This window comes from Dryobates pubescens, chromosome 17 (assembly GCF_014839835.1).
Source record: "Dryobates pubescens isolate bDryPub1 chromosome 17, bDryPub1.pri, whole genome shotgun sequence".
Lineage (NCBI taxonomy): Eukaryota > Metazoa > Chordata > Aves > Piciformes > Picidae > Dryobates > Dryobates pubescens.
In genome coordinates, this window is record NC_071628.1 from 1,161,856 (window position 1) to 1,183,579 (window position 21,724).

Consider the following 21,724-nt stretch of genomic DNA (forward strand, 5'->3'; position numbering starts at 1 on the left):
TGAAGTAAACTTTGTCCTGCTCAGTTACTGAGAGGTCTGTAGATGCTTTAAAATGTTGTGTTTGTAACCTTTGGAACTGCTGGCTGTTTGCTGGTCTTTATAGTATTACTGACAACAGATGGCAAATGGCTTTGCTGATGTAATTCTTGCTAGTGTTTCATTCCTGTGAAGTTGCACAGTTTCAAAATCTCAGAAAGTGCCTCCATATTTTTTCTGTGTAATGACTTCAAGCCAAATGAAATAAAAACATTTTATATTATTCAAATTCCCATGGTGTCATGTGACATTTTGGTAGTGATTGCCTTGCAGCAGTTCCAGATAAAGGCACGTTTGGTAGCAATTTAAGGCCTGTGTCCTTTAAGTAATGCTTATTAGTACGTAGCAGATGCTGTTTAGAAACATTATGCCTTTTAATAGGCTCTGCTTTTAGACTGCATGTTCTCATTCCAGGCAGACGGTGGATCAGGCAAGCTTGGAGGTATGCTGTCGTTTATGGAAAGCCTAAGTCAATTTTCTGCTCTGAAGTCAAGCCATGTGTTTTTCCTTGTTTCTTCCATTCTGGTCATAGCTGCCTTGCTGTGTTTTCCCCCCTAGTCATATCTTTGGCTGATTGTCAAGCCATTACAATCAAAACCTTTTGAATTTTTAACCACCAGCAGTGGTTTCTTTTGTTCTTACAGAAGAGCCTGTGTAAACTGAATTTGAACACTCTCAGCCTTACTGTCAAGAGCACAGCAAGCACAGAGTTGGCCCTCTGTTACCAGCCAGTCTTTCCTTCTCTGCTTCTTCTTCCTCTCAAAAGGAGAAAAAGGGAAAAGCAGAGCCATGCTGATTTTGGAGCACCTTCAAAGGCATGTAGAATAGCTGACACAATGGCACAGAGAAACAAGAGAGATGTTTACATATTTTCCCCACTACTTGCAGCTGTTTATTAAAGCAGGTTGTGAGAGAGGTTAAGAGGCTTGTGATAGCTAGGGCAGGTGATGTATTCATTTGCAGCCATGTAATAAATTTAGCAGAGTGGAAATTACTGGGGGATAGGATTTTTTTTTCTTATTTCCTTTCCCCCCTTGAATTAATTGCATTATTCTGAGATTATTCTGGCTGTATAAACTGCTCCTTGCAAGTAATTTGGAGAAAGGCTGCTGGGCTTTCTTAGGCAGGCTTAAACAGTCTGCTGGTGGGAGCAGTAGATTTGGCAGATGGAATGCATTAGCAACTCAAATGATGTGGTATCTGAAACTGGTATCCCTGAAAATCTAGGCAGTTGTCTCACATTTTCATCACTGCATTGTCTTGGGGAACATTGTCCTTTCTGACATCAAGATTTCCAGGTGCTCTTGCTATGCTACATCTACTGCTGTAGTTGATGTGGCATGAAGATGTGTAGGGTGGTCTTAAGTTTCCCACACCTGCTTTGAATAATAGTGATAATAGGGAAACATATTTAAAATGACATTTCAATAGTAGCCCTGATTGTGACAGTAGGTGTTTCAGTAACAATTTTAAATGTTCCCTGGTCTTAAAATATGGCTGTTTCAGGAAACTGCTCTGTCAGTCTGTCCCATTTCTCCCTGTGGCATGAAATCATCTTCATATCAGAATGCAAGTGATCTTTGCTTTGGATCAGAAGTGAAGCAATTGTTTGCCAAAATGAGTTGTCATTTCCTGCCATTTCACTATTCCTTGTTTATCACTGTGGGAGATGTTATCCTCTTTTCCCTTCAGTTATAGGATGATTTTTGACCAAGACATCCTCCTTTCTGTCTTCCATCTTTGTAGAAGATTGTATTACTACTACCTGTATTTGAACTTGTCACTCATAAATGTTCTACTGCTGGTGACGGAATCTTTTCTGTCATTTTCCTTTCAAATCAGCCTCTTTGAATAATGAAAACACTCTAGTGATGTATTTTGGTGTCATTCTTATTTCTTCTTTGCTTCAATTTCAAGTGTCAGACCTTAATTTGAGGTCAGGCCTGGACTATTAACTTCTTCTGACAAAGCTGCTATGGATATGATAAAATGAGACATAGCACTAGTGAAACTGCTGGGAAAAAGTCACTGATATGGACACAATCCTTCTGGAAAGCTTGTGTAGGTTGTGGGTTTTTTCCCCTTATATATGCAAGAAAATTGATACCACTGCCCTCAGTAGCTGGAGTAAGAGTTTTCCAGGAACACTTCTGCCCATTTCTTGTTTGTATGATAAACAGTACATAGTAAGAACTCAAATCTGATGTTCACAGGTTCAGAGGTATTAGCAGCATTCCCACTGAATCCGTGGAATTTCCTTGAGGAAAACCTGATGTGGCCGCAAACCTTAATTAACTGCAATCCCGAATGTCCCTTTTCTTCAGGACTACATCTTTCCTGAGTTTTTCTGTGAGCTTTTTTTTTCCCTTCTTTTTTCCATCTAAGCTCTGTGAAGAAGAGAGTTAAATGTGCAGCAGTATGAATTCCTGGTATGTCATACTTGCATGCTTCCGTGGTTTAATAGCATGCTGCAGTTTTTATTTATAAGCCCTGTTTCTGGGCCCTAATACCTCAGCTTTTTTCAATTACATTAGGTTAGAACTTTGTGCAACTCATGCCAGTCCAGATGTGCATTCTGTGTGTAATAGGACAGAGGGTAGCCTGTTTACACAGATGTATTTTAATTTATCTGTGCGATGAGCTGGGTGTGGCTCTATTTTGATAACTGCTAAAGACCCATTTGAGGAAAAATAGATGTTGCTGGAGCTTGTTTGCTGGAACTTTCAGTATGGGAGAGCTGCAGATTAGAGTGGAGCAAATACCCCTTCAATGTGTACTTGCAATTGTGTGATCCCTTCAATACACACTTGCTTTTCTAGCTTTGAAAACATCTTAATGTTGCTTCATCTGAGTATTTTTTTCAAAGAGAGCTAAATAATTATATCAATTGCTTAATTCCTTTGTCTGTTCCCCATTTCACAAATTGCAGATTGCATTAAGTTTTGGTAAGTAAATTAATGTGTTTTATAGACCCTGGTGATATGAGCTTCTGAGGGCCTTCAGAGCTCACTGAAGTTGAGTGGAAATTGAAGGTGTTTGATATTTTTCAGTTAGGTTTGTCTAGTCTCTGCCTTTGCTTATCTACAATCTGCTGTATATATGTATATACTTAAAGCTTCTCTTTTCTCCCCTTTTCTGTAATCAGTAGTAAAAATGTGCTACGAGGACTATGATGGCCAATATGACAGCATCCTGCATTCAGCATACCCTGCAGTTGAGTGGCAGTTAGCTTTAGAGACATGTATGGCTACAGGTGAACTTGTCTACTTAATCTGCTTACTTAAGTTTAAGATTAAGTTATTTATTTCCCTTCTGCCTTCATTTATTGATTCCACAGCAGAAAATTACTTACAGACTGAAACCCTCCTTGCTATTAGCGCTTGCCATTGTGATGGAAGAGTGAATAACACATAAATGGCATTTTTTAATTGAAACATAGAAATCTGTTAATGCTAATGTTTGGGTTTTTTTTCGTCCTTGGATGTTTTAGGAGTGATTTCTCTATTAGTAATGGTGAAAAGCAGTACAGTGTGTAGGGCATTGTTTTCATTAGTGATGTACAGCATATGGTTGAGAGCTGCCTTGCCATTTTGGACAGACATCATACCATGGCGCTTGCCCACTAGTTCCATTGCCAGCACATGTTATGATACTGAACTTTCACTTACACTAGAACTTGGGTTTTTGACATACACTTGCTCAATTATATTCAGGATATGAGAGTCAGGTTCTGTCTGTACTTGTGGGACTGTGCCAAAGACCTCTTCCTTCCTCTGAAAGGTTAAACAAATATGATTGTCTAATGATAACCACATGCATAAGAGATGTTCAAGCTCATAAGAAGGAAAGGAGAAGAGTTGATGTCAAGCACTGCTGTTTGACACAGAGCTCTGACTCCTGAGAATCAGGAAAGCACTTTTTTATATGTACATGCTTCAGAAAGGCAAAAAAAGTTCTTTTTAGATCCCAGACACTGTCATGGTTGTGCTGCTGTAGTGTGGCAGTGACAGGCACAGGAGAACAGAGAACAATTTATGTTATATGAGTTCTTTGTCTTTTTATGTTGTGATTTCAGAAGTACTGATAAGGAAAACACCCTTTTGAAGTGGTAGATAAGACATACACTTAACTGATAAGAAGCCAGAGAGAAGGTGAAGTGATTTGTTGGGGGCTGCAAAAGCACACCTGTGTTAAGAATAAATCTTATGAGTTCTGGTCTCGGTTGCCTGGTTTAATTACAAGAACACTCACTCCTAAACAGTGACATGATACGCTGTTAGTTGGTGTTGGTGCACCTTTGTCTCATATTAAAAAGTGGTTTAAAAAAACCACAACACAAACTATTTGGACAAAACTGTCAGAAACACTTCAAACCTCCTGAAAAGTTTTAAATTATTTAAAAAAAAATATTTTTTTTTGTGTTGTGACATAAATTGAAAATAAAGTCAAAAATGAAACCAGTACTGCTACTACAAGCATTAGAAAGTGCAAAAATGGATACAAAATAATCAAACTTGAAAGTCAGGAATGTTATTTTTTTTGTCTTGTTTCTGCACCACTAGAGATCAGACTAAAGTGGTTTTTATATTTTTTACCTGTAAAATTTTGTACAAATGTGCAGAGATGCACAGTCCAAATACAAATTCTGCAGTGACTGATGGCTCTTCTGTAAACACACAATTCTTAATGGATGCATGTAGTATCATCCTCTGTGTTTGTAGAACATGAAAAAGTAGTTGTAGGATAAATGATTAATTCACTTCAGGCATAACACTTTTCATGCTTCATCTACGGTGAGGTTGATGTATTTTGCTTTACAATCTGGCTGCATTCTAAATGGTCTTACAAATCTCTGAAATGGGCTTTTCAACAAGTAAGTCTTTCCTGGGAGTACCAGCAATACCTCAGTGCATCTTAATCAACCCAGTGGTGTGTCTGCGCTGAAAAAAACTGCATCGTGAGCTTTGTTGGCGTAAGGAAACAATAAGCTACATATGAATGTATGAATAGAAACGGCTTAAAAATGAAAGCAAACACCTAATCATGGTCAAAAAGGACTTAAATATATTGGCAATACATACTAATGGAAACTTAAATTAAAATGTATTTACAAAGAGACAGAGTTGATTGCCCCAAGTTGTAGCTCATTTGTTAGCTAATGGCAAAATAGTAAAATTAATACTTATTTACTAAAATGACTGGTCTAATGAAAGAGAGCTTGAGGGGTATAATGGTGATTTAAACTGCTGTAGCATTATATGAATAAGTCTGTGGTTATCTATATTCCAGTTAAATTATTTCTATTATGGCACAAGATTTAGTTTCAGAGGATATAGAAGGATCATCACAAAGAGTCTTCAGAATATCTGATTAGGTTGAAGCATGTCATTCACCTTCAGGCATTAGAGCAATCTGTAGTTTCGCTTATGGAATTCCACATACAAGTGCATGTGCAACATGTGTTTTCTGTTGTATTGAGAATAAATTCTTTTGCCCATGGAAAAATATTTCCTGCTTACTTTAACTGCTAGAATGAAATTCTTGCTGAATCTGTAATGATGAGGGTCTGTCTTTAATCTGCAAAAATTGATTTCCAGTTTAAGGTAGAACATTTTACGATTGCATTTGTTATTTATCTATTTGACGCAGAGCATAAGCATATTCACCTTGTGTGGCTGGATTCCCACATATTGGTCTGTTAGGATCATGAGTGAGCTTTAACCTCTCAAGAAGGGTATTTGTCTGCTTCATGAAACTATCATAAAATTCATCTCTCTTGTGGAGAAGATCAGAGGTGGAATAGCAGTGAGTCTAGAAAAAGCTACGTTCAGGAGTCAGGACTGAAGTTTTAATTTATGCCTCACTGGCAGAGTTGCTAATATTTTAGGCTGTGGTACCTACAGTTGCTGGAGGTTAATATCTCATAAAGATGAGATATGGGCATTGCCTACTTGTTTCTATAGCAGGTTTTGGCTGTAGCTTTTCACTTTAAAAATCATATTCCTAGTGAAAGCTGATGGCAGATCGCTAGAGTGAGAGGAGATGCGCTTACACATCCTCGCTTGAGAATGTGGCCCAGACTGCTCCATGGAAACAACAGAGAGGAGAAGCAGCAGCAGTGTTAGTTTTTGCTTTAAAATCTGTTTTCTGTGCTTGAAATGGAAATGTGCCCATTCAGATTTCTCATTTATTTATCTCTAGATAAGGAGGTTTTTTTTCAGTGGAATCGCATTCAACTCCTCCTCTTCTACCCTCAGTGTCAGTGCCCTATAAAAGCCAAGGCCTGGTACCTGTCTGTAAACCTTCATTGTCAGTGCAGTGTAGAACCTGCCCTAGGTGAGGTCTTGACCTTGTTTGCCAGCTTTGGCTAAATAAGATGGCAGCCACTTCAGCACCGATGGCAGGAATACCTCTAGCGCAGCAGGCCTCAGGGTCTAAATTTACTTTCCTTATGGTTTATGGTCCCTTCTCTGTCGCTGCAGCAAGAGGCCCCCTTTTTATGACTGCCCCTCCTGCTCCAATTCACCCTCCCCTTCTTTACTCCCTCCCTCCCCAGATGGTAACCCTTTGTGCACATTGCCTGTCTGAAAGAAGGGCTTGCTGGGTGCTTAGGAGATTGGTAGCCACAATGTACTCGTTTGTTGCTGCTAGGTAAGATCAAGTTTGAAAGAAATCCTGTCATTCAAATGAGGTTAAAAGGCTGTCCTTGGAATGTCACAATTTTGGGATCCCAAGCTGCTGCTGAAGAGCCTCAGACTGAAGCAGTCACAGTAGTGACTGAGGGAGTTGTGCTTTTAAAGCAAAGTTAAATTATTTTGCCTTTGATTTTGGAACCTTTGTAACATCCTGTTAGCCAGCAATAATTCTTGTATTCAAATGCCTAATAGCAACAATTATGGTTAGATTTTGCTGATTTTTTTTGTTTTTTTTGTTTTGATTTTCCATATAAACAAAAAGAGCACAAAAGGGATGGGAGGGCGAATACAATTTCTTCATACTGGGAAAAACTGAGAAACACATTAGTTAACTAAAAAGAAACCATAAAACCAAATCAAACTAGTGACTTTTCTCCTGCCTATGGCAGTTGAGCAGCATTAGTGGTATGTGCATGCATGTGCAGGTTTGGGGAGGATGTTCACAAACACCAGCTTCAGCACAGCTGGCTTCTCAAGGACACTCCAAGATACCTAAAGTCAGACGAGTTCTCTGTATTGTCTATAACGCAACCTCTGTCTTGCTCACTCTCTTCCCCTGTTCCCTTATATACAGAAACCAAGACAGATTTATTTTCTTCATGAAAAATATTTAGATTTAGGCAAGTTCAATGAAAGTCTAAAAGCTTGTTTATTTTTTTTTAATAGGAAAAAAGTACTTCCAGGGAAAGCTGCATTAATGAAATTGCTCAGTAGTTCTCCCTAATGCATCATTATTTAATCTGTGACATTATTTTATCCCTCAAACAGTCACTGTTAGCTTAGAGTACAAGCATATGATGTACCAGAAAGTTAGTGTAACTTTGAAGGTATTAGTTGCTCTGTTCAGTGAGGACAAAACATCGTGATTAATAAGTTGCTTTGGCAGGATGTAGCCTTGTAAGCAGCATCTCATGAATAGTATTTATTAACATGGCTAATACTGTGCTTTGTGCTAAACTAAAGTCTTCCATGCTGCTCTTTGGCAATGAAGTAATTTACTGGTAAATTTACTTCAGAAAATTACTCAAGTTTTTAATAATAATATTTAATTTCTTTACCTTATATGGCTGTTTTGCTTGATAGTGTTATCTAGAGCGTGGGGGAAGGCTGAAGGAAAGAGCCAGGGCTAAGCACTGGCTGGAGTTTTGTAATGTAACTCAACTTGCCAGTGTAGCAATGCTGGTTTCTTTCCCATTTTGTCGCATACAGACGTACTATGAAAACCATTTACAGAATAGCTTCTGTTCAGCATTCTGACTTACATAGCTTTGCTGTCAAGCTTCAAGATGTAAGCTGATTGCTTGCAAAGGGCAGGAAAATAGTGTTTAAAGCATTTAAAACGGTGCTGGGTGGTGGTGAATAATCAGTTTCTTACCTTTTTGCTGGATTGCTACCAGAGGGAGGATGGTGGGACAGTGGGCGGATAGTCTGACCTAGTACTGCCAATCCCATGCTCCCACTTTTACATTGAAAGGATTCATTTTCAACATGGTACTTCTGTAATTCATAGTTTCTGAATCTTAATACAGACAGTTCTTGCCATGCCCCTTGTAAGACTGTTCATTGTTGCAGTCATTTACTTTGTGCTTACTATTGGTGTGGTTATTTCACATTAAAGGTGGGCCATGGGAGAGCAAATCATGAGAAGATTCAGAACTAGCAGTATGGTGGAAGGTTTTGTCTTCACTTTGGGGCTTACAGGAGTTGCAGGTGTAGATTGTTGTTTGAAGGCCTCTTAAATTGAAACTGTTTCCTTCCTGTGATAGAAGACTGGCAGATTACTGTTACCTATCTTCTGATGTTCTTTATCTTGGGCTGGTGATGAACCACCTATCAGTCTGGTTTGTTTCTCAGGAGCACCAAGTTAGACCTTGCATTTAGCTGACAGGCATCAGATGTATGTAATTTTTGTTTGCATGCAATTAACAAATACCTTGCATGAATACCCTTTAACATTGAGTCGCATGGATTAGAAGTTATGTTGCACAAAAGATGATGGTTACTATTTTGGGAACTCTTATGTAAGTAAATATTTTTTGACATTATTTTATTGTTGTGAAAGGGTCTAACTGAAGTTACTAAAAAAAGAGAAAGAGAAAACTAATGATAAACAACAGATCATGGACTGACCCATAAAGGGGCAAGCTTCCAAGAAAGCGTGGAAGCTTTGGAATTCTTTTCCTGTTTTATTTTTGGACAGTAATAAGACTCAGGCTGTATTCTGGAGAATTATTATTTTTTTTCCTAGCTTTAAAGTAACTTACACCTGGAGAAATTTGAGGCTGTGCTGGTTGAATTCAAAGGAAACAAATGTGGTTTGATGCTGTTGTGGTTCTATTTTGTAAAATTGCTTGTCAAGAGGTAAATAACATATAGGTTTTTTCCAGCCTTACTGGTTTACACAAAAGGCTCCAATGGGAACAATAAGGGCCCAGCTACACCAATCAGCTGCTGAGGAAACAGGTTTTAAAATGCATGTTTCTTAGTTAATTTAAAACATAAAAATACCTTGCATCTTATTTTAACTACAGGTTGCCTTTACTTGGTAGATACATTTGCAGGAGACCCAGAGGTTCTGCAAGCAGATGCTGAAACCTACTATGAAAAACTCTTGAAGAAATCATCATCCACTCATGAAGTTTTTCTGATCCCTGGAGGAGAAGAGGTAATAAGCTGATGTTTTTCATGCTGCAAGTTAGACACTTGCAAACTAATTTGTTGGTTGTACTCAGAGTCTGTCTCTGAATAAGGGTAAACTGGTGTGGCCGCACTACAAATCTCTTAAAATCAGCAAATTCTGCATTATTTCAAGTAGTTTGCATGCTGCAAATGAGAGAGAAGCTGAGACTACAAGTCTAAAACCCACTGAGTGTGGCTGAGGATTTGAAGTACTTAATTGAGCTTTACGTCTTGATCTGAAGGCCTGAATCTAAAGTGTACTTGTTAGATGTTTATACCATGGTACAGCTCTGTATTCTGCCTTCACTGTCCAGTTTACACAGGCATTGTGATATAGTCTGGCTTTTGTTTCCAGTCTTTCCAATGCTTACATTAATACTTTTAAATATAGATTCTCCCAAAGGAGTTCTGAGGAGATGCCTTTGATAGGTGGTATTAATAGTGTCTGTGCCAATGCTTTAAGGTCCATCCTGAGCCACGTGAGGGGAATGCACTGGAGAGGACTGAGCAGACCTATTAAAAATTCTGACATCAGTCAGCCTAGGAAACCCTTTATTCTGGGTATTTTCTAGATCATAAAAGATGTGCTGGGCTAGCTGTTACTGGGCTATCAAACCAGTAAATGGATGAGTTGAAATAATTGTTTGGAATGTGTTGGCTTTTTTACAATTTAGGAAAATAATATGCAGTATTTTCCAGAAAAACACTGAGGTGGGCGGCTTCATCTTTGAGGGTGATTGTAACCAGCTTTTAATACTCTTTTAATGCCCTCTAGTGGACCATGTAGGGTTAAATACAAACAAACCTGAACATGCAAAGATTCCATATCCCTCAGTTTAGGACTTCTGTGTCCCTCCTCCAGCCTTTCACGCTTGGTTGTACTGTTAGAGACTCATTTGCTGTTCTGTTAGAAGTGAGGGTGAGTTAAAATCCCAGGCAGTGCTTTGTGTGTTCCTGCAGTAAGAACACAGTGAGATCAGTTAAAGGTGGACTTCTGGCTTTTGATTCAGAACTCTCTTGATTTTTGTGGCTTGTCATCAGACCTTAAATAAATCACATGACTGCTTTGAGTCTCATAGCAACACATTTCTTTTTGCATTCATTTAATTCAGGTCTAATCTAATCTGCAGTCAAACAGCTAGTCAAGGGCATGAGTAATGGTAATGTTCTTTCTGTGCTGCTTTTTTTTTTCTTTCTTATGCTCTATAATAAATAGTTCAAAGAATGTTGATATTTTGTAATTAAAAATAAATTAAATGCAATAAGGTAAAGCTCCTATCCCCAGAGAACATCTCAGCTAACAATCTCTATTATATAACTATAACATGAAGGAGGATGATTTTGGTGTCTGAATAATGGCTGCAGTTACCAGGTTTTTCTTCCCTCTCTGCATCTGAATTAGAGCAGGTTTCAAGTGGCAGGAGTAGCAACCACGAATAATTATTAAGCAAGTGTTAAGTGGCTGTCAGCCCACTTGCTCAGGTCTCAGAACTTCTTTTTGGTATGGCATGGTCTTCAGTCAAGCATTCAGTACACAAATAGCAAGGATTATTGCAAGTCAGGGTGGAAGTGTCTTGGCAGCTTTCATACACAGAAGGCTATGCTTGGCTCATTCTGGTGGTGTTAGCACCTGCAAAAGAGCAAGTTACCTTGCAAACCAAAATAACAGTCGTAGCAGTATTGGAAGTAGTACTGGCTTTTTGTTCCAGCAGTGCTCCCAGGTGCCATAATGACATTGATGCTGTTATATTTGAGGCATGCAAAATGTGGCTGAACCCCCAGAACAGACTGAGATTTCAGAAAACTCATAAATACAGATTTCAGGCAGTTTTCAAGTGTTTTTTCTTGGAGTCCAGTGTTTGCATAGATGATCCCAGGATTCTGGCACTCATAAACTAGTGAACACTGCTTTCAGCTTGAAGTTGTTATCTTGAATAATCCATATTCATAGTATTCCTTCCATGCAGTGAGAAATATTAAATGTGTCACGTGACTGATTTGAGTTTCATAGCAAACTGACAAATGGGTGCAATTAGAGAGAGGCACACCCACACACACACAATGGACCAGATTTTTGAAAGTACAGTACATACTGTGCTAAATTATACACGCTCTTTGCCTGTACCTAAACTTACATGAGAGCATTTGCAATATTCATATGGAAATCGTCATCTCCACGCATATAGAGCTGTTTGAGCGCAGTAATTTTGTGTTTATGTGCCTCATCATTTAGAAGTTTGGTCTAAGACTGAGAGCTTGAGAGCTGCATTTTTATTTTAGCTTTGCCTGCAACATAACCACCTTGTGCCAATTATCTACCCTCCCTGTGCCTCGCAGATAAACTGCCCAGGCACTGCCCTAATGCTTTGATACTCCCTGTACCCTGAAGCTTAATTCATTGTTTGCAAAACACCACAAATACTCAGCTGGACGATGCTGTAAGAAGCTCAAGTTGTATTTGCTTTTATTAGATGTGTCTGATCTTTCATAACATCATTTGTCTGCATGTAACATTGTTCAAAGCCAGGTTGTGAACTAGTCATAAGAAGTCAGTACTAAGGTCTTCCCTAACTTGGGTAGCTTGATTTCTTTAAAATTAACTTTACTTATCTTAACACAGTATGTATGTTTCAGTGCCTTGAAGTTCAGGATTGAGAGGCTGTTGTGCTGCGATTATACTCTAAATGTTAGTAAAACATATAGTAAGTGGATTCTAACGCATTAAATACTTCTTGTGAACGTTGCGGTGCAAACGGCTACAGGGCTTGTTTGTTTTTTAGGTTAAGCTTGAAGATTCCTGTGTGTGTTTTGTCCCTCTCTACCGAAATAATCCTGCGTGCAAAGTATTGCTGTTAACTGATCCAAAGGATAAAGAGACAGGTGAGAATTGGTCAAAGTGTTTTGCTGTTGTACTTCGTTTATTTTAAAGATGGTCTGCTTGTTTATGTATTGAAATATTTTGGGGTCTGTTTTGAATACAAAATAAATGAAATTTACCTGTCAGGGGTTTGTGTTGGTGGGCTACTGATGAGAGGGGAGGACTGACAATCAGGGCTTCTGAATTCTCTGTGTAACTATTGATACTTGAAAAAGCACCCTGGGTAAATGTTATTCTTTCTGTGTTTGTGACATTTTTCCAATTCTAATTTCACTGAATGTGAAATGCAGTGCATTATAGTTTGGATAGAATGCTGAAATCCTTAAAGAAGAGCAACTATAGGTCTTACTGACTCTTAATCATATTATTTTTACTTTATGGTATCTTCAGTCCTAGGTTTAATTGATTCTGTTACCAGTACTGAAGAGTGAGCAGTAAATTTGGAGTGAAACCATGCTCAGGAATTGAGTTAAATCAATTTTATTTGGCAGTTTTGCCTTGCTCACTGCTAGTAGTGCTGGTGTTTTCCTGTTACAGCCGTGTGTCAGCTGGGTGGGGATACGCTACAACTGTGTGACAGGCAGTAGAAGTCAGCATGTGCTTACTGGTGTTGCACGAGTCACTGCTTAGAGCATCAACAGGTTATTAAGATTTGATCAATATCTTGCTGTTGTCAGGCTCACAGTGTGACCAAATATGGCAAAGAAACTCTCTCAGGCCGATGCAGCATTCCTCTGAATTCATCGGCAGACACAGGGAGATCAACCCACCCAAACGTGTCAAATGAGCATTGTAAAGAGAATGTATGTTGACATTTTGTGCATATTCACTAATTTTCCAATAACTAATCAATATATTCGCATGTTTTCCTGGACCTCACTCATATATGCAACCGACACCTTGCTCATGCCCCTTAGCTTCTTTCGCATGATTCTCATATCTCATCAGCTTGACCAATTTGCTTCCCTGTATCTTCCCATCCTTACATTCTTGGTTGCTCAAGTTCCTTACACCTTGTCAAGCTCAGCAGTCCTTATCTGTTCAGCCTAGAAAGCATCCCTGGAAGCATCCTTAGTTATGTATTTTGTTAAGAATTCTTCATGCTTTCCAGAGGCAGCCTGATTTCTTCCTACTTACTCTCTTAAGCAAACGTATTTGAGTAGGGAATGTCAAAAAATGCAAATGTAAAGTAAGTAACAACTCCTGATACCACTGGCATCAAGAGGAAACTTGACTCCAAGTTGTGTAATACCTAAAGCTCAGGTTGTGACCAACCTAGATTAAGTGAGGAGTGTTGGAGCTGTTGTGAAGCAAAAGGGTGCAGAATTTTTGAAACATCTACAGCAAAGACATGAACCTATGAACTGAGCAATTGTTTCATTTAGGGAATACAGTACACACGAAGCCTTGTAAACTTTCAGCTTCCACATGTGGCAGCAAACTTCTGATGTCTGTCATTTAAAGCATAGTTGTTAGAATAGAATAAACCAGGTGGGAAAAGACCTTTGAGATCATTAAGTCCAACCTATCACCCAGCACCATCTAATCAACTAAACCATGGCACCCAGTACCTCATCCAGCCTCTTCCTAAACAATTCCAGTGATGGTGACTCCACCACCTCCCTGGGCAGCCCATTCCAATGGCTAATCTTTCCTTCTGTGAAGAGTTTCTTCCTAACATCCAGCCTAAACCTCCCCTGGCACAGCTTGAGACTGTATCCTCTTGTTCTGGTGCTGGTTGCCTGGGAGAAGAGACCAACCCCCACCTGGCTACAACCTCCCTTCAGGTACTTGGAGAGAGCAAGAAGGTCTCTCCTGAGCCTCCTCTTCTCCAGGCTAAGCAACCCCAGCTCCCTCAGCTTCTCCTCATAGGGCTGTGCTCCAAACCCCTCCCCAGCTTTGTTGCCCTTCTCTAGACTCGTTCCAGCAAGTCAACCTCCTTCCTACACTGAGGGGCCTGGAACTGGACACAGTACTCAAGGTGTGGCCTAACCAGTGCTGAGTACAGGGGCAGAATGACCTCCCTGCTCCTGCTGGCCACACTGTTCCTGATACAGGCCAGGATGCCATTGGCCTTCTTGGCCACCTGGGCACACTGCTGGCTCATGTTCAGCCTACTATCAACCAGCATCCCCAGGTTTTTCCTTTTCTAAAAGCATAAGCTGTAAACTATGCCTGAAAAGCTTTAATAGCCAGTATTCTTACTCCAACAAAGGCAAAGCAAACATATTTAGTACTGTATGTAAAGTTCTAAAATGTGTCCTGTAACAATCACACGCCCCTAGAACAGGTAATATTAGAATAAGTGAGTGTTCATTGTTCAGTCCAGACCCTGTAACTGGGAAATTTCTTTGTAAGGACAAAACCCAGATTCAAATCATCTGTGGTTAGAGGAAGATTCTGCAATACTTTCCAAGTCCTTTTACATATGATTTCAATTGGACATTTGCTAATGGTTTATGATTCACATAGGTGAATGCAGGAGACTTTTCCAAGTTATTAAGCTAGTCAAGAGACTTTCTGGTCTCTCTAAAACTATTGATAGAGAATTGTTTTCCTTCCATTAATTTATATATTCCATCAACATTTTTCTGAAGAGAGATGGTCACTGGTGTGACAAAGGAGAGAAGTGTCTGTGTGGGACAGCAGACTTGCTCTCCGAGTGCAGTTATCTGTACCTACTGACTCGTGCTGAAGATGTGCTTAAAACCAGCATTAAGTTAGTTTAAGCTATACGACAGGAATGGAAGTCTGTGACAACTCCTATGCAAAAATAAAGAATTACTAAATAAATGCAGGTGAAAGCAGTGCATTTAGCACACAACTTGAGTTAAATTATCTAATAGTATTAGGAACAACAAGAATTAATGAGATTGATGTACACAAGGAAAAAATAATTTCCCACAGGAACATCTCAAGCAAGTCCAAAATGAAACCTAAATTATATGATAGCTATCTACATTAAAAGCTTAAACCTAGCAGAATAAACACCTTATTATGTTATAAGCAACAGACTGACTGACTACTGTGACCCCCTTGCAAAACTTCAGCTTGAGTCACCAGCCCGCAGTCACAGAAGCAGTCACAGGGATCAGTGAGTCTGGTTATTTAAGTAAGGCCTACATCATCTGGCTTTTAATATTTTCTTTCAAAGGTATGATTTAAAGGATTTTACTGGAAGTTCTTTGTTCTGGATTTTATATGCTATAAACATGTGGCCACACATTGAATCTGACTGATGAGGTTTTTTTCTTTAGATCAGTTTTAATAGTTTTTATTAGTTCTCAAAAGTCTGCTGGGGTGTGTGTATGTGTGTGTGCATACCTGGACATATGGGTATATACACTTGAGGAGTTTTGGCCAACTATTTTCCCACAGTTCAACAGACTGAATTGACTCTTAAGGCAGTAGACTGTCAGAATAGAATAGAATTAACCACGTTGGAAAAGACCTTTGAGATCATCAAGTCCAAGCTATCATCCAACACTATCTAATCAACTAAACCATGGCATCAAATGCCCCATCCAATGTCCTCCTAAACACCTCCAGTAATGGTGTATGTGGCAAGTCTGTCTGCATTTGCTTACCTGTATGACCTTTTTTTGTGCCTAGTGAACAGATCAAATTGTTTCAAAACCAGTCCCTTCACAGAAGAACAATATTTATTAACTTAGTCACCGTTACTGAAGGAGATGGGCAGAAAGTTAAAACACTAAATGGGTTGCATGATTTTTTTTCCTCCTTTGAGGAAAAGCTTTTCTTGTGAACATGAGTTTCATGCAGACAGGAGAGGCAAACAATCTTCTTGTAGCTTTTTTTGTCCTCTTCTTTTTCTCAGATGCTGCCAGGAGCCATCTGCATTTTAGTTTTACTTCACACCAGGGGTGTTCTTAGGAGCAAATTTTCTGGTTGTCCCCACATACCTTGCTTCAGTTCATATCAAATAGTGGTCTCAGAGTGGATGAACCAGATTGCTTTGGGCTGAAATGAAATTACAAGGAGCAGTCCAGAAGCACACTGATATACTCCAGCCTCTAATAGGCTTTTAGTTTTCAACACCAGGCTAAAATTTGTGAATGTTAAGTTCTTTGCACCAGAGGTTTTACTCTGTGAATTCAGTTTGTGTTAGTCTTGTTATCACCAATGTCATCCACAGATATTTCATCTTGCAATTCCTTTGCACATTTCTGAAGTTCACTGGAGGAACTCAGCCAAGGGTGTCCCAGGATATGCCAGAGTACAGGTGTTTTATTGAGAAGCAATTGAAAACAGAATGGAAATGTAGTTAATAAGTGTGTAGGGCATTTTCAGTTGTGTATCTCTCAGGTCCTTCTGTGGTAATGAAACAGCAAGAAGCATTAGAATCCTCATTGCTTGGTTTTGTCACAGCTCAGGTGATGCTCTGGGAGCATATCTTGCTGTTCTGAAGAGCCACAACCTTTCTTGGTTTCAGTGGTTCTACTGACTGGTCATTACCAAAAATCCTGGTTAGAGACTTTTCAGTTTAGTTTTCTCCAGTTCTATCCCTGACATGATTAGTTCCTTCAGTTGTGGTCCAACATCTCCACTTTTGCTCCTGGTGGCTCCCAGGCATCCCTCACCCCCTAAAATGAACTCGTACAAATCCTTGTCAGTTGCTGGGGTTAACCACACACCTGGGCAGTACCTTAATCTCAGTGAGAAAACTCTATATACCTTTTATGTCTTCTGTTCACATGTGATGGGATTTCCCCTTTTAGCCTCATTTCTGTTTGTATCTGTAGTGGTTAAGTGTTACATAGATAAAATGATGTATGTAATACTTCTGCAATATTATTCACGCTAATGTATTTCTGTTGCCCTCGATTTCAAGAAAATACTGTCTAGCTAATAATTTTTGTTTGAAATTCTAATGCTACAGACTCTGGTGAAATACTTAACAGCTTAGCTACAAGCTTGCCTGTGAAGAGCTTTAACGTTTGATAATATTTCATTATTATTTAATATAGGTTAAAGGGGGGTTGATTCCAGCACTGAGATTTATTTCTAATCTTGATCAGTTGGGCTGTCCAGAAGTAATGTGTAGCTTGTAGTTTGAAATGACCTGCATATTTCAAAGAGAAAATGGATATGGTAGCTTTTCCATAGGACTTGGTCTTGGTTGGGTGCATTTTTAATTTATTTTTGATGGGCTGAGTATTCTGTTCTGTTAGTATATCTGTACAGATTTTTTTATGAGCATGTAAATTGTGTTGTAAGGGCTTACAGAGCATAGCATGGGTGATTAACGTCTTTATAACACTAAATAAACATACCCTATTGTGCCACTTTCTGTGTGCTGTATATAATAATTTACAATAACTGTTAGATGCCATGGAACATTTATCACAAGACATTTGCTACAAATCACTGAGTAAGGCTTGAATTGTAGAAGAAAGTGTAATTGGCTGCAGGAAAGATATCTGTCTTAGATACTTGAACGGCTGCCATTGCTGCAGCATCTGCATGCCTCCCCAGCTTTAATGTATTTATTTTGATAAGGCTCTTAGGAGAGAGAAATGATCCTATTTCATCTTAAAGACAGGAATGTGGGGAACACAACTATTCAGGGTATGCCAGTGCTGCAGAATGCAGTTCAGTGTGGGATCTCTGAGCCTGCTATGTTACATGGAACTGCTTGTTGGAGTAATTTACCATTCTCCTCTTCCAAGATGGAAATTTGGCAAAAGCAGCCTCTCTAAGTGTGCCATGCATCTGAAATACTGCTACAATTAAGGTAAAGGTGACTTTTGCTCAGGTAAGGAACCTAGTACATTCTATATTTATTAAACAAACGCGAGTGGCATCTCTCATAAATAGCATTGCCTTTAGCTTGTGACTGAGGGATGCCATTCCAGTGATTCAGACAAAGGCTGGGGAAAAAGAAGTACCAAGCTTGATGCTGGTTTGTTGGTCGTGGTTTGGGGTTTTTTGTTATTTTTTTTGTTGGTTTTTGTTCTTTGTTGTTTTTTTCCTTTCTTTTTTTTCTTTATATGTAGAGTCATGATGTGCACATTTCATTCAAATAGTTGCACACCAGTGTGGGAACATTTGGCCAGCACAGCCTAGAAAATACAAATATAATCCAGGCCTGTGCTGGGAAGGGATCCATGTTTGCCTAGCAAAAGGAGACATTTCATAATCACAATTGCATTATGCTTAGTGTGTAATTCAACTCGGTGTTTCTTGGTGCTGCGTTCCAAATACCCGTAGTGGTATGGAATCGTGTGCTTCACAGCCTCTCAGCTTCTTGCAACACTCTGAACGTTTGCCTGACTGCAAGCAATCAAAGTGCTGAGGTTCAGCAGGCTAGTGCTTCCAGGGCAAGCCACCCAGCTGGGCATGGATGAACACCATTAATTGAGATCTGGAATGTATTGGACTCAATCCATTGCACCCAGTCGTGCAATCGCAAGATCAAGTCTTGCAGCCCCATGGTCATTGTAATCATCTACATCATGATTCAGAGGGTTTAGGTGGTGTGTGTAACTTACTGTTGGCTGTAACTTGATCTCTGGTGAGGCGAACAAAACTGAACATCATGGAAAGAACAAGGCTGGGTAAGAAGAGTGAAGGAACATGTGGTCTCACCAAATATGTTTGCATTTGAAATAATGTTGCTCAAAGTTGATTATAGAATGAAAATGAGAATATGGGGAAGCATGGAAGGATTTAACTGCAGACCAGATGTTGACTTGAAAAATTATAACAAAAAGCAAAGTACATATGTTTGTGTGAAATCTGGAGGAATGTTTTTCCCTCAAGGAAGACATCCATATAGATAAGGTTGCTCAAGTAGTGTGATGTGACTGTTGCTATGTCAACTAGTGTTCTTTTCCACACATTTAAATCATTGAATAGCACTGTAAATGTTCTATAAAAGTAGCTCCTTAGAAGATGGTTGTGCATCTTCCTGTTTTCCTCAAAGATTTCAAAAACTTTTCTGACCTTTACTAAGGGTCTTATATGTGTCTGATCTATGTGCCAACCTCTCTGGAGCTCCTGTTAAAGTTAGTGTTTGGCCCATTATGCCCCGTTAGTGTCTGACTCAGCTCCCTTTGTCACTGTGTGTTTCATGGATGCGTAACAGCGCAGCTACTGCTCGTTTGAAAGCAGAGTGAAGGGAGTGAGGGAACAAATTGAATCCATCACAGAAAGGGTATGAAACTCCCATGCAAGGAAGTGCATAACGTTTAATGAATTGAATCTGGTGCTATAAACAGGCATCTGCCCTTGCGTGCAATGCTTTCTTCATTGTTAACCTAGTACACAAAGCTTTTTGGCACATGCTTTAATAATTTAGTTGAAATATAAGTTAGCTAAGCAGAATCTCCTGCTTTAAAGCCAGTGGGAGCTGGTTGAGGATGAAGCAAAAAGGGAAACTATCCTGTGCATACCAGTGTCATTTATATAACCTGAGGCTAAAGCAGGTAAATGATGAATCCTGTTAAAGCCATTTCACTTCCATGTGTGTGAGTTTCTGTAACTCATAAATGGTTTTTAACTTAGATTTGTCCCTAGTTGGGTAACTTAGAAAACCAGTAGACTGTGCACTCTCTTAGAATTCAAGTCATGAATGTCATGCTGTTCTTTGCAGCACACTTCTCTTTTTGTCTAAAAATGGGGATATTAGTTGCCCTATTGGAAGACAGTAAAGTCATTGGTGTTCTTTGCCACAGTTTTGGGATTGCCTGTGTACTCTCTTTAGGTGGATGTCACCACTGTACAGACAATAAAAGTTCATTTTACTGGGATATTTTGCTACTTGATGCATTGGTGATCATAAATGATCAAATTTCTGTGTTTTTTTAAAACCATAATCTAAAACCTTAAAATCTGTTCTATAGCCATTGAAATTTCCCTTGAAATTCTAATGGTAAGCAATGAATTCTATAGATGAACATGTAGGAGTAGGGCTTAAATACTTGTTGCTGCATATGTAAAACATTCAGGAAGGATGGGAAGAAGCGGGGTGCAAGTTTTGCATAGCTCCTACACAAGGACTTGACTTATATGTGGGCTTATCAATTTTAGCTTCAGGGCAAAATATGTCTTGCTTTTGTGGGTGTATGTCTGTCCTTTATTGATAGAAACCTCTCTGTGTGCATTTGAACTTCTGTGAGTATCTGTCCATGCAGAGATTTAGGAGTCTGTACTCTGTAAAGGTACAGATACATAGAAATGCTATTGCAAAGGCAGCTGAAAAGTGATTTCATAAAGCAGACATGAAGACTTTTGTGTTTAATTTGCATGGGTGGAAAGACAGCCATGTGTGCATGTGGACAGGGGAAAGCTTGTAGCACACTGTCCCAAATGCCACTGAAACTTACTGTGCTGCTGAACAGATGTTATGCAGGAAGTGCTTCAATCATATGACACATGGGTTGTCACACCCAAGTCACGTCAGTTGCAGAGAAAAATTACTTTCGCTTGATGCCTCCTGTGGTACTGAAAGTGAGAAGTGAAACTGTAATGCAATTATTGGTCTGCTGTCTCACAGCAGGTCAAACTGGAGTCAGCTGGAGGGAGAAGTAGATCTGAGGCTGCTTGTAGAAAGGTTTGGGACCAAGTTTGTGTTTATTTGCAGGTAATGTGTTCCCTTGTCCTTTTCTTTTTGTAGTTTTGGCTGTTTATCTGAACCAGCGTTGGTGGCCTGTTGCAGATGTCGTAAAGACAGCTGATCAGTCTAGAGATGGGCTGGTTTCGGTAAGGATGCTGTTTTAAACACATTTATGCTCAAACTTCCCAGCTAGAACAATCATATGTAATTGTCTCTGGTCTCTTATAGCTCATGCTTTACAACCTGTGGGTTCTGGCCTGTGTGGCTGGCCAAGTACTTCACGTGTCTCCCATTGCACAGTGACATGCACGGTAACCCTCTAAACACCCGTGGGATTTATTTTGCTTTGTTTTCAGTTTCCCCTCACTGCCTTCTAAAGGAATTACTGTGTTTGCAATAACTCTTCACATTAATGTTGCTTGATTGTCTGATGGGAGATGTTAGTGCCCTTTGGAACAGTGTCTTACCTAACTAGGTATGATATTTGTACATTTTATGACATTATTATTTGTTGGTTTGTAAGTCTGTAATTATTTTCCCAGAAAAATTATTGTAGTAGGATACAACCACTGGTTCATAATCTGAGAGATCTAGGTAGCCTGTAGTCTGTTTTCAACTAGAAAGTCAGATGCCTACTGCATGTGAGCTTTACGTTGCCATGAGGTTCTTAAGTTGGTTCTGTTTCCTACCCAACCCTCTGTTCTGTGTCCACTTTGGTCCTTAATTATTCTGTTCATTTATTTTTCCCTGAATATTTGCCATGCATAGAGTTTAACTAGTCACTGAATTGACTAGACTTTTTGTGAATTATTGAACTGGAGGGATTTTGAGGTACAGACACAAGAACTTAGAGCAGAA

At 39.3% G+C, this 21,724-nt stretch overlaps 1 protein-coding gene across 1 annotated transcript in view; it reads left to right on the forward strand.

The window, feature by feature from the left end:
• FAM169BP (Protein FAM169B) overlaps positions 1 to 21,724 on the forward strand; it is a 40,628-nt gene that overhangs the window by 3,522 nt on the left and 15,382 nt on the right. Inside the window, exons 2-4 of the mRNA XM_054169115.1 lie at positions 9,263 to 9,396; positions 12,191 to 12,290; positions 20,927 to 21,012. Of these exons, the coding sequence (XP_054025090.1) occupies positions 9,263 to 9,396; positions 12,191 to 12,290; positions 20,927 to 21,012 (320 nt within the window). The remainder of the gene's footprint in view (positions 1 to 9,262; positions 9,397 to 12,190; positions 12,291 to 20,926; positions 21,013 to 21,724) is intronic.